General features: G+C 40.6%; 1 protein-coding gene across 7 annotated transcripts in view; it reads left to right on the top strand.

The window, feature by feature from the left end:
• Positions 1–13,973, top strand: part of PPA2 (inorganic pyrophosphatase 2) — a 170,633-nt gene that overhangs the window by 143,724 nt on the left and 12,936 nt on the right. For all 7 annotated transcript variants that reach the window (XM_081240657.1, XM_081240658.1, XM_081240656.1 and 4 more), the window contains one exon: positions 13,198–13,267. In XM_081240657.1, the coding sequence (XP_081096783.1) occupies positions 13,198–13,267 (70 nt within the window). The remainder of the gene's footprint in view (positions 1–13,197; positions 13,268–13,973) is intronic.

Genomic DNA, 13,973 nt, shown 5'->3' with positions numbered 1-13,973 from the left:
GCCGCCCCTGGATCCCGGGACCCCGGCAGTGGTGGGCTGCACAGGCTCCCGGAAGGGCGGTGTGGACGGTGACCTGTGCTTGCACACAGGCTTCTTGGCGGCGGCAGCAGCAGCCCCAGCGTCCCACGCCCGTCACTGGGCTCCGCGCTTTCAGTCGTGACTCGCGCCCGTCTGTGGAGCCCCTTTAAGCAGCGCTCTTAATCCCCTCTCCTCGCGCACCAGGAAACCAAGAGGGAAGAAAAAGTCTCTTGCCTCTTCGGCAGCTCCAGAGTTTTCCCGGACTCCCTGCCGGCTAGCTGTGGCACATTAGCCCCCTTCAGGCTGAGTTCTCGCCGCCAACCCCAGTCCTCTCCCTGCGCTCTGACCGAAGCCCGAGCCTCAGCTTCCAGCACCGCCTGCCCCGGCGGGCCAGCTGACAAGCCTCTCGGGCTGGTGAGTGCCGCTCGGCACCGATCCTCTGTGTGGGGATCTCTCCGCTTTGCCCTACCCAGGTATGTGGGGAGTTTCTTGCCTTTTGGGAGGTCTGGGGTCTTCTGCCAGCGTTCAATAGGTGTTTTGTAGGAGTTGTTCCACGTGTATCTGTATTTCTGGTGTATCCGTGGGGAGGAAGGTGATCTCCGCGTCTTACTCTTCCGCCATCTTACCCGGAAGTCCGAGAAATACAGTTTTTTGCCATTTGGGTTTACTCTTCAACTCCTCTCACTCTTTCTTCATCATGGTTTATGTTTCTATTTTTTTTTTTTCAGGATTTTTTTTAACATCTTTATTGGAGTATAAATGCTTTACAATGCTGTGTTAGTTTCTGCTTTATAACATAGTGAATCTGCTATACATATACATATATCCCCATATCTCTTCCCTCTTGCATCTTCCTGCCTCTCACCCTCCCTATCCCACCCGTCTAAGAGGTCACAAAGCACTGAGCTGATCTCTGGGTGCTACGCAGCTGCTTCCCACTAGCCATAGGTTTTACATTTGGTAGTGTATATATGTGAATGCTACTCTCTCACTTTGTTCCAGCTTATGCTTCCCCCTCTGCGTGTCCTCAAGTCCATTCTCTACATCTGTGTCTTTTTTTTTAATTAGTTTCTGCTTTATAACAAAGTGAATCAGTCATACATATACATCTGTTCCCACATCCCTTCCCTCATGCATCTCCCTCCCTCCCACCCTCCCCATCCCACCCCTCCAGGCAGTCACAAAGCACCGAGCTGATCTCCCTGTGCTCTGCGGCTGCTTCCCACTATCTATCTACCTTACGTTTGGTAGTGTATATATGTCCATGCCTCTCTTTCGCTTTGTCACAGCTCACCCTTCCCCCTCCCCATATCCTCAAGTCCATTCTCAAGTAGGTCTGTGTCTTTATTCCCGTTTTACCCCTAGGTTCTTCATGACATTTTTTTTTAATTCCGTATATATGTGTTAGCATACGGTATTTGTCTTTCTCTTTCAGACTTACTTCACTCTGTATGACAGACTCTAGGTCTATCCACCTCATTACAAATAGCTCAGTTTCGTTTCTTTTTATGGCTGAGTAATATTCCATTGTATATATGTGCCACATCTTCTTTATCCATTCATCCGATGATGGACACTTAGGTTGTTTCCAGCTCCGGGCTATTGTGAATAGAGCTGCAATGAACATTTTGGTACATGTCTCTTTTTGAATTATGGTTTTCTCAGGGTATATGCCTAGTAGTGGGATTGCTGGGTCATATGGTAGTTCTATTTTTAGTTTTTGAAGGAACCTCCATACTGTTCTCCATAGTGGCTGTACCAATTCACATTCCCACCAGCAGTGCAAGAGTGTTCCCTTTTCTCCACACCCTCTCCAGCATTTATTGTGTTTAGATTTCTTGATGATGGCCATTCTGACTGGTGTGAGATGATATCTCATTGTAGTTTTGATTTGCATTTCTCTAATGATTAATGGTGTTGAGCATTCTTTCATGTGTTTGTTGGCAGTCTGTATATCTTCTTTGGAGAAATGCCTATTTAAGTCTTCTGCCCATTTTTGGATTGGTTTGTTTGTTTTTTTGCTATTGAGCTGCATGAGCTGTTTATAAATTTTGGAGATTAATCCTTTGTCAGTTGCTTCATTTGCAAATATTTTCTCCCATTCTAAGGGTTGTCTTTTGGTCTTGTTTATGGTTTCCTTTGCTGTGCAAAAGCTTTGAAGTTTCATTAGGTCCCATGTGTTTATCTTTGTTTTTATTTCCATTTCTCTAGGAGGTGGGTCCAAAAGGATCTTGCTGTGATTTATGTCATAGAGTGTTCTGCCTATGTTTTCCTCTAAGAGTTTGATAGTTTCTGGCCTTACATTTAAGTCTTTAATCCATTTTGAGCTTATTTTTGTGTATGGTGTTAGGGAATGATCTAATCTGAAACTTTTACATGTCCCTGTCCAGTTTTCCCAGCACCACTTATTGAAGAGGCTGTCCTTTCTCCACTGTACATTCCTGCCTCCTTTATCAAAGATAAGTTGGCTATATGTGCGTGGGTTTATCTCTGGGCTTTCTATCCTGATCCACTGATCTATCTTTCTGTTTTTATGCCAGTACCACACTGTCTTAATTACTGTAGCTTTGTAGTATAGTCTGAAGTCAGGGAGCCTGATTCCTCCAGCTCCGTTTTTCGTTCTCAAGATCGCTTTGGCTATTAGGGGTCTTTTGTTTTTCCAAACAAATTTTGAAATTTTTTGTTCTATTTCTGTGAAAAATGCCAATGGTAGTTTGATAGGGATTGCATTGAATCTGTAGATTGCTTTGGGTAGTAGAGTCATTTTCTCAATATTGATTCTTCCAATCCAGGAGCATGGTATATCTCTCCATCTATTTGTATCATCTTTAATTTCTTTCATCAGTGTCTTATAATTTTCTGCATACAGGTCTTTTGTCTCCTTAGGTAGGTTTATTCCTAGATATTTTATTCTTTTTGTTGCAATGGTAAATGGGAGTGTTTTCTTGATTTCATTTTCAGATTTTTCATCATTAGTGTACAGGAATGCCAGAGATTTCTGTACATTAATTTTGTATCCTGCTACTTTACCAAATTCATTGATTAGCTCTAGTAGTTTTTCGGTAGCATTTTTAGGATTCTCTATGTATAGTATCATATCATCTGCAAACAGTGACAGCTTTACTTCTTCTTTTCCAATTTGGATTCCTTTTATTTCCTTTTCTTCTCTGATTGCTGTGGCTAAAACTTCCAAAACTATGTTGAATAAGAGTGGTGAGAGTGGGCAGCCTTGTCTTGTTCCTGATCTTAGTGGAAATGGTTTCAGTTTTTCACCATTGAGGACAATGTTGGCTGTGGGTTTGTCATATATGGCCTTTATTATGTTGAGGAAAGTTCCCTCTATGCCTACTTTCTGCAGGGTTTTTATCATTAATGGGTGTTGAATTTTGTCGAAAGCTTTCTCTGTATCTATTGAGATGATCATATGGTTTTTCTCCTTCAATTTGTTAATATGGTGTATCACGTTGATTGATTTGCGTATATTGAAGAATCCTTGCATTCCTGGAATAAACCCCACTTGATCATGGTGTATGATCCTTTTAATGTGCTGTTGGATTCTGTTTGCTAGTATTTTGTTGAGGATTTTTGCATCTATGTTCATCAGTGATATTGGCCTGTAGTTTTCTTTCTTTGTGACATCCTTGCCTGGTTTTGGTATCAAGGTGATGGTGGCCTCGTAGAATGAGTTTGAGAGTGTTCCTTCCTCTGATATTGTTTGGAAGAGTTTGAGAAGGATGGGTGTTAGCTCTTCTCTAAATGTTTGATAGAATTCTCCTGTGAAGCCATCTGGTCCTGGGCTTTTGTTTGATGGAAGATTTTTTATCACATTTTCAATTTCAGTGCTTGTGATTGATCTATTCATATTTTCTGTTTCTTCCTGAGTCAGTCTTGGCAGGTTGTGCATTTCTAAGAATTTATCCATTTCTTCCAGGTTGTCCATTTTATTGGCATAGAGTTGCTTATAGTAATCTCTCATGATCCTTTGTATTTCTGCAGTGTCAGTTGTTACTTCTCCTTTTTCATTTCTAATTCTATTGATTTGAGTCTTCTCCCTTCTTTTCTTGATGAGTCTGGCTAATGGTTTGTCAATTTTGTTTATCTTCTCAAAGAACCAGCTTTTAGTTTGGTTGATCTTTTCTATCGTTTCCTTCATTTCTTTTTCATTTATTTCTGATCTGATCTTTATGATTTCTTTCCTTCTGCTAACTTTGGGGGTTTTTTGTTCTTCTTTCTCTAATTGCTTTAGGTGCAGGGTCAGGTTGTTTACTCCAAATGTTTCCTGTTTCTTCAGGTGGGATTGTATTGCTATAAACTTCCCCCTTAGAACTGCTTTTGCTGCGTCCCATAGGTTTTGGGTCGTCGTGTCTCCATTGTCATTTGTTTCTAGGTATTTTTTAATTTCCTCTTTGATTTCTCCAGTGATCACTTTGTTATTAAGTAGTGTATTGTTTAGCCTCCATGTGTTTGTACTTTTTACAGATCTTTTCCTGTAATTGATGTCTAGTCTCATAGCATTGTGGTCGGAAAAGATACTTGATACAATTTCAATTTTCTTAAATTTACCAAGGCTTGATTTGTGACCCAAGATATGATCTATCCTGGAGAATGTTCCATGAGCACTTGAGAAAAATGTGTATTCTGTTGTTTTTGGATGGAATGTCCTATAAATATCAACTAAGTCCATCTTGTTTAATGTATCATTTAAAGCTTGTGTTTCCTTACTTATTTTCATTTTGGATGATCTGTCCATTGGTGAAAGTGGGGTGTTAAAGTCCCCTACTATGATTGTGTTACTGTGGATTTTCCCTTTTATGGCTGTTAGTATTTGCCTTATGTATTGAGGTGCTCCTATGTTGGGTGCATAAATATTTACAATTGTTATATCTTCTTCTTGGATCGATCCCTTTATCGTTATGTAGTGTCCTTCTTTGTCTCTTCTAATAGTCTTTATTTTAAAGTCTATTTTGTCTGATGTGAGAATTGCTACTCCAGCTTTCTTTTGATTTCCATTTGCATGGAATATCTTTTTCCATCCCCTTACTTTCAATGTGTATGTGTCTCTAGGTCTGAAGTGGGTCTCTTGTAGACAGCATATATATGGGTCTTGTTTTTGTATCCATTCAGCCACTCTGTGTCTTTTGGTGGGAGCATTTAGTCCATTTACATTTAAGGTAATTATTGATATGTATGTTCCTATTCCCATTTCCTTAATTGCTTTGGGTTCGTTATTGTAGGTATATTCCTTCTGTTGTGTTTCTTGCCTAGAGAAGTTCCTTTAGCATTTTTTGTAAAGCTGGTTTCGTGGTGCTGAACTCTCTCAGCTTTTGCTTGTCTGTAAACGTTTTAATTTCTCCATCAAATCTGAATGAGATCCTTGCTGGGTAGAGTAATCTTGGTTGCAGGTGTCTCTCCTTCATCACTTTAATTATGTCCTGCCACTCCCTTCTGGCTTGTAGAGTTTCTGCTGAGAGATCAGCTGTTAACCTGATGGGGATTCCCTTTTGTGTTATTTGTTGTTTTTGCCTTGCTGCTTTTAATATGATTTCTTTGTGTTTAATTTTTGACAGTTTGATTAATATGTGTCTTGGTGTATTTCTCCTTGGATTTATTCTGTATGGGACTCTCTGTGCCTCCTGGACTTGATTAACTATTTCCTTTCCCATATTAGCGAAGTTTTCAACTATAATCTCTTCAAATATTTTCTCAGTCCCTTTTTCTCTTCTTCTTCTGGAACCCCTATAATTCGAATGTTGGTGCGTTTAATGTTGTCCCAGAGGTCTCTGAGACTGTCCTCTGTTCTTTTCATTCTTTTTTCTTTATTTTGCTCTGCAGCAGTTACTTCCACTATTTTATCTTCCACCTCACTTATCCATTCTTCTGCCTCAGTTATTCTGCTATTGATCCCATCTAGAGTATTTTTCATTTCATTTATTGTGTTTTTAATCGATGCTTGATTCATCTTTAGTTCTTCTAGGTCCTTGTTAACTGTTTCTTGCATTTTGTCTATTCTATTTCCAAGATTATGCATCTTGGAAATAGAATCTTGGATCAGCTTTACTATCATTATTCTGAATTCTTTTTCAGGTAGACTGCCTATTACCTCTTCATTTGTTAGGTCTGGTAGGTTTTTATCTTGCTCCTTCACCTGCTGTGTGTTTTTCTGTCTTCTCATTTTGCTTATGTTACTGTGTTTGGGGTCTCCTTTTTGCAGGCTGCAGATTCGTAGTTCCCGTTGTTTTTGGTGTCTGTCCCCAGTGGCTAAGGTTGTTTCAGTAGGTTGTGTAGGCTTTCTTGTGGGGGGGACTAATGCCTGTGTTCTGGTGGTTGAGGCTCGATCTTGTCTTTCTGGTGGACGGGTCCTCGTCTGGTGGTGTGTTTTGGGGTGCCTATGGCCTTTTTATGTTTTTAGGTAGCCTCTCTGCTAATGGGTGGGGTTGTGTACCTGTCTTGCTAGTTGCTTGGCATAGGGTGACCAGCACTGTAGCTTGCTGGTCGTTGAGTGAAGCTGGGTGCTGGTGTTGAGATGGAGATCTCTGGGAGATTTTCGCTGCTTGATATTATGTGGAGCTGGGAGGTCTCTTGTGGACCCGTGTCCTGAAGTTGGCTCTCCCACTTCAGAGGCACAGCACTGACTCCTGGCTGCAGCACCAAGAGCCTTTCATCCACCCTGCTCAGAATAACAGGGAGACAAAGTAGAAAGAAAGAATTAGTAGAAGAAAGAAAGAGAGAGGGAAAGAAAGGAAGAAGGGAAGAAAGGAAGGAAGGATGGAAGAAAAAGAAAGGAGGGAGGGAGGGAGGAAGGATGGAAAGAGAGAAGGAAAGAAAGGAGGGAGGGAGGGAGGATTGAAAGCAAAAGGAAGAGTGAGTGGAAGAAGGGAGGGAGGAAGGAAAGAAAGAAAGAAAGACAGGAGGGAGGGAGGGAGGGAGGGAGGAATTAAAGCAAAAGGAAGAGTGAATGGAAGAAGGGAGGGAGGAAGGAAAGAAAGAAAGAAAGACAGGAGGGAGGGAGGGAGGGAGGAATTATAGCAAAAGGAAGAGTGAATGGAAGAAGGGAGGGAGGGAGGAAGGAAAGAAAGAAAGACGGGAGGGAGGGAGGTATTATAGCAAAAGGAAGAGTGAATGGAAGAAGGGAGGGAGGGAGGAAGGAAAGAAAGAAAGACAGGAGGGAGGGAGGGAGGAAGGAAAGAAAAGTGGAAAGAAGGGTGGGAGGGAGGGAGGGAGGAAAGAAAAAGAAAGAAGGAAAGGAGCGGAGGGAGGGAGGGAGGAAGGGAAGGTAGGAAAAAAAGAAAGAGCAGGTAAAGTAAAATAGAATAAAGTATGAAATATAGTAGCGTTATTAAAATTAAAAAGTAATTTTTGAAAAAAATACGGACCGATAGAACCCTGGGACATATGGTGGAAGCAAAGCTATACAGAGAGAATCTTACACAGAAGATTACACATACACATTCACAAAAAGAGAGCAGGGGGAAAAATCAAAAATCTTGCTCTCCAAGTCCACCTCCTCAATTTGGGATAATTCGTTGTAAAAAGAGGAAAAGGTCGAGAAGTCTGAAATCTTGCTCTCTAAGTCCACCTCCTCAATTTGGGATAATTCGTTGTAAATAGAGGAAAAGGGCGAGAAGTCTGAAATCTTGCTCTCTACGTCCACCTCCTCAATTTGGGATGATTCGCTGTAAAAAGAGGAAAAGGGGAGAAGTCTTAAATGTTGTCCTCAAAGTCCACTTCCTCAATTTGGGATGATTCGCTGTCCATTTATGCACTCCACAGACGCAGGGCACATCAAATGGACCGTGGAGCTTTAATCCGCTGCCTCCGAGGCTGCACAGAGAGATTTCCCTGTCTCTGCTCTCACAGCTCCCGGGTCTCAGCCTTGGACCTGGCCCCGCCTCTGCGCGTAGGTCGCCGGAGGGCGTCCGTTCTTCGCTCAGACTGGACGGGTTTAAAGGAGCCGCTGATTCGGGGGCTCTGGCTCACTCAGGCAGAGGGGAGGGAGGGGCGCGCAGTGTGGGCCGGGCCTGCGGCGGCAGAGGCCGGCGTGACGTTGCAGCAGCCGGTGGCGCTCCGTGCGCTTTCCCGGGAAAGCCGTCCCCGGGTCCCGGGACTCCGGCAGTGGCGGGGTGCACAGGCCCCCCGGAAGGCGGGGCGGACAGTGACCCGCGCTCGCACACAGGCCCGGCGGCGACGGCAGCGGCGGCAGCGGCAGCAGCAGCCCCAGCGTCCCACGCCCGTCTCCGAGGTCCGCGCCTGTCTCTGGCGCTTCCCCAAGCAGCCCTCTTAATGCCCTCTCCTCGCGCACCAGGAAACAAAAGGGAAAAAAGTCTCTTGCCTCTTCGGCAGCTCCAGACCCTTTCCCCGGACTCCCTCCGGGCTAGCCGTGGTGCACTAACCCCTTCAGGCTCTCTTCCTGCCGCCAGCCCCAGTCCTCTCCCTGCGCTCCGACTGAAAGCCGATACCCGAGCCTCAGCTCCCAGCCCCGCCCGCCTCGGCGGCCGAGCAGACAAGCCTCTCGGGCTGGTGTGTGCCCGAGGGCACCGGTCCTCTGTGCCAGAATCTCTCCACTTTGCCCTCCGCACCCCTGTTGCTGTGCTCTCCTCCGCTACTCCGAAGCTTTCCCCCTCCGTCACCCGCAGTCTCCACCCACGAAGGGGTTTGTAGTGTGTGGAAACCTTTCCTCCTTCACGGCTCCCTCCCACTGGTGCAGGTCCCGTCCCTATCCTATTGTCTCTGTTTATTCTTTTTTTCTTTTGCCCTACCCAGGTATGTGGGGAGTTTCTTGCCTTTTGGGGGGTCTGAGGTCTTCTGTCAGCGTTCAGTAGGTGTTCTGTAGGAGTTGTTCCACATGTAGATGAATTTCTGATGTATCTGTGGGGAGGAAGGTGATCTCCGTGTCTTACTCTTCCGCCATCTTCCTCCGGGCTGTATCTATCTTATTTTTAAGAAATCAGAACTGCACTGTTCATTTCACCCATTAATTTTATTTCACTAATCATTATTCCGATCCATTCGTCTTACAAATTTTTCAAGTTTTGACTGATTCTCAACTTTCCTTCTAATTATAAAGCTGCTTTAATTTCTTTATTCATAAATTGTTTTGCCTTGCAACTACTCTCCTGTTTAACATATTCTTTACAGTACTATCAGAATTATCTTTGAAAAATACAGATGTGACTGTCATTTTTAAGCTTAAAATCTTCTTGTGGCTCCCTTCAATTAATAGGATCTAATCCAGCTCTTCTATATATTAAACAGTGTGTCTAAACTGACTTTTCCAGCCTCCTGTTCATCTCCTCCTATTTCATTGTCTTTCCTCCATGAATGCTTGCTCATTCTTCAGGAAGCAGTTTAGATGTCACCTCTGCAAAGTATTTTCATTTCTTTTGGGCAAAATTAACTATACCCTCACCTGTGCTCTCATATCACTGCTAGGTAGAACTTGGAGTGTTTTATTACTTTTTTTATGCTCTAAATTGAGTTGGTACTTTAGCCCTAGTGACAGGACTTGGCATATAGTAGGTAGTTTAAACATGCTTACTAAATGAAAAAAATTATATAAATATGTATGAAGTTTTTCAAAATATGTATATATTTCAAATATATATATATTTTTTCATATATATATTCTTCCAAATTGTTTATGTCTTGAAGTTGTTTCTTTTACCTTTCTAGAGGAAGGTGTGTCTGATCCATATACGGATAGCTCCAGTTCTTTTAGCTTTGTATAGATTTACTTCAGTGTCAGTTTTCTTTGACAATCTCTGGAGGTTATGGACCCAAATCATCATTCTTATCTCTTTAAATTTTCTCTCTCCTTTTTTCCTGAGGACTTTGCTTTAGAATGAAAAACCTTGAGCAGTCTGAATCCTGGGCACTGTCTTTGAGGATTCTAATGAGTGTGGGCCTTTGTCTGATTTGAAATTGTCTTGAAGAAAATAATCTTCTCTTTACTAAAATTTCATATTGCTGGCCCTGTAAATTTCATCTTTTAGGTATCTGTTTATTATTTGCAGATAATTTTCTATTTCTGTTTCTTTTTATTTAATCACTTATTTTGCTCTTTATATAGCTATTAATATATCTTTATTATTTGTGAATGAAATTTGGTTGTGCATAGAAATTTTGGTATTGTTGATCTTTTGTTCTAATGTCATATCTGCTTATTTTGATCAGCAAGATTGTGTGTAGGGTACACAATGTTTATAAATTTAGAACAAAATATTTAGTATCTTATTATAAAAAGGAAAGCAGCACATTGTTCCCAGTCAGTATTTTTAATCTCATTTATAGTAGGCACCATCATCTTTCATTTAAGTTGTTATACTGCGTCTCCTCTTGTATGCCATAGTCATAGTTTGAAAGCTAGAAAGAACCCTAAATATTACAATGTTCATGAGGGCTCCATGGTCCAACATTGTATCCCCAGCATCTAGAAATGCCCCTAACACATGGCATAAGAATAATTTTTTGAATCAATAAATAATATGAGTCAGTGTTAACTATTTTTGTATAAGGGACAATTCAGATAAAATTAAAATGTTTCTTGATAACATGCCTTTTATTACACCTTCAAGCATTCAAAGTAAAAATCACTTCCTTAAATCCTGAGGAAAGTATATTGCAACCCAAATTTCATTCTTTATTAACTTAAAGGATATTAGTGAGGAGGATGGCACTGTTTGTAAAAAATAAAATGCTATAAAAAAAGGCGGGGGGGGGAGCTATTGGAGAAATAGTAACAAGGGGCTTTGTAATCTCTCCTCTTTTATATCTTATATATCATTCAAGAATCTTCTAAGTCCATTTGTATATACCTTCCATTTAATTCTTGAAACAGCCATACTAATAATTTGTCCAAGGTGAAAAATGACAGAGCTTGTTGGCTTCCTAGATTCTAGCTGGTTACTTGTCAAGATATTTTATTAGGGATATTTTAAAAGTTACTCAGTTTTTTTAAATTTACAGAATATTTTAAAAGTTACTCAGTTTTTAAAATTTACAGTGCTGGCTTTAATATTTTCTGTCTTTTCTAATATTTCTGTTGATGGTTTTGCTTTGTTGTGGGAATAGAGGATTACTTTAGAGATAGGTTATCAGATTTAACAGGTAAAAATAGAGGATACCCCCTTAAATCTAAATTTCAGATTTTAATGTAAATGTCTCATGGGACATACTTATACTAAAAAGATAGTTTGCTTGAGACATACTTATACTAAAAAATAATTTGCTGTTTATCTGAAGTTCAAATTTAACTGGGTGTTCTCTGTTTTATCTGACAACCCTATTTACAGGACTCCCTGTTCTCTCATCACCATTTTCCCAGAATTCCCAAGGAACGTTTCACTTTGGTGTAGTTTTAATGTTAAAAACATTGTGTGTAGCAGGGGCCCCCAACCCCCAGGCCACGGACCAGTGCCTGTCCGTGGCCAGTTAGGAACTGGGCTGCACAGCAGGAGGTGAGCAGCGGGCGAGTGAGCGAAGCTTCATCTGTATTTACAGCCGCTCCCCATCGCTCGCATTACCGCCTGAGCTCCGCCTCCTGTCAGCATTATGGTGAGTTGTATAATTATTTCATTATATATTACAAAGTAATAATAATAGAAATAAAGTACACAATAAATGTAATGTGCTTGAATCATCCCCACACCCCACCCCAGTCCATGGAAAGATCGTCTTCCACAAAACCAGTCCCTGGTGCCAAAAAAGGTTGGGGACCGCTGGTGTATAGCATATTTAGTATTATACACCATGTTTTCTTCAGAAGAGCAGCACTTAAGACTTTTCAGTGTCTGTTTTTTTGCCTTGTTCCTTTTAAATTTAGTTTTGACTTTCTTTAGAGAAACATCTAACTTATAAAGCCTTACCTTTTTCAGTTTTTAGCTTACTTAAACATGGGCTGTGAAAAAGAGAGTATAACATAGTTTAGTCTTAAAGATGATAATGCCACCTTTCATCAAACATCATCACTTATGCCAAGAATGAAAACAGATTCCACATTTTGAGTCTGCATAGAAAGCAAAATGACCACTTTCATAACTGCTATGTACCCAGTGTCTGATTATGGGCAGATGTAGCTGAAAAGATAAATAAATAACTAGACAGATCTTTTATCATATATATCCCAGCATATTTCACAAAGCCATTGCCAAAATAAATTTGATAATGTACATCCCTTAGATCCACTTGGAGAGCACACATGCATGTGCGTGGGTGTGTGTGTGCATGTGTGTGTTTCATCTATTATCTCCTTTAGGGATCTGCTAATCACTTATTTCTTCAATTCTGAAAAATTAATTTGGCTTTAATGCCCTTCTGTACTACCTTTTTCTGTATCCATTTTAATCTGATTTCTTTGATGAAATTTTTAAAACTCAGACTTATTACGTTTGAGGGGAATGATGCATTTTCTTTCATCTAGGAGGTAAGAAATACGTGGTGGGCAGCATGTTTGTGGAGATAGCATGTGTGGGAAGACTTTGGACTTTATAGAGCCTTTACTGGTCATGGGAGGAGCTGCTGTCTGTGCCTTGCTAACCTTCCTTACTTGTACAGAAACTGAGTTTTCATGTTCCTGTGGATTCCTCTCACCACTGTTAGCTTAGTCTTCCATACCTGTCTGAGAAAGAGATTCTACAACATCTTTCAGCAGCCAATTACAGTGTCTATCACCTCACTTAGAGGAAAATTCTTCCTCATGGTCGTCGTTCTGTGGGTCAAATTTGTTTTCTTTTCTTCAGTAAAGGTGAAGGGTAGTGGAACAGCCCTTGATATATACCAGGAGATTATTTAAATTTGTATACTGTCATTTGATTTTTTTTTTAATTCTGGAGAGTGCAATGCTATGGAGCACTTTATGTTTATAACTTTGCCTGAAAGAATGTAGAAGACCCGAGTTGTCCTAATTTATATTCATCCAGGTCCTTTTTCAGGGTATCTTAATCACATTTCTGCAGTGCTCTAGCATTCTGCATTAGAAGGTCTCTCGTCTCCTTTTGAGTGAGTGAGTGAGAGACAGAGAGAGAGTGTGTGTGTATGTGTTATTATCCACTGAGATCCAGAGACTCAGTAACTGTTGGCTGGGATCATACACTCAAATGTAAAGTATTTGAGAGCTGGTTTTCTTTTTGGTAATTGCTCCTTTTTTTATCCTGTTTAATAATACTGTTCTCTTTTCCTCTCTAGCACAAATGTGCAGGTATGTGATAGCCCTTTCCATTGCTCTCAAGAGGAAGCAAGATCATTAGTTGAATCGGTAAGGAACAAATATTCAAGGCATCCTTTATTCTTATAAACGTCATGGAGAAGTCTAGCAGAAATTCTGAAAAATCTAGCGATGAAATGTATCAAGCCTTTTGGGGAGCATAAAGTTTAAAAATAACATTAAAATTATTTTTTCATGCAGGGAACTTAGATTAAAAACCTTAAAACCTTTTAGTTGTATTTCTATTTTCTAAAGTACATTAACCATTTAACTGATTTCATATGATACTATTTTTCACCAATTTATTGTTGTTTGAATGCATTTGCTCTCCTCTATACTGACCTGTTCCCATGAGTTATCCACAATCCAGTGTCTAAATTGTGACTGGCTGCTGGCACAGGTGCATTTTGGCTCAAAAAAATGAAATAAATACATCTCTTTTCCTTTTTTTTTTTCCCATTTAGTTTGGTTACCTCACAAGCTTTCCTTCTCTTAACTAAGAAGATATCCTCGGATTTTTACATGTCTTAGTGATAATGCTGCTTGGAGGCAACTGAATTTATTAGCAAAGTAATGCTTGATTTGGAAACCACTAAATAGGAAAATTCAAATTCAGATAATTAAGTAATGTTGCTGTGTAAAGTGTGTTCAGGAGTGATCTTAGGCTAGAAATCCCATTTATAAATTAAGGGTTTTGGGGTTTTTTTTCTCTTAATTATCAGATAGAAACTAGTGAATTTAGATCTTTACTTAAGGA

This window comes from Mesoplodon bidens (assembly GCF_964165515.1).
Source record: "Mesoplodon bidens genome assembly, chromosome: 1".
Taxonomy (NCBI): Eukaryota; Metazoa; Chordata; class Mammalia; order Artiodactyla; family Ziphiidae; genus Mesoplodon; species Mesoplodon bidens.
Note: the sequence above shows the minus strand (reverse complement) of the source record. Positions and strands in the feature narration are given on the sequence as shown.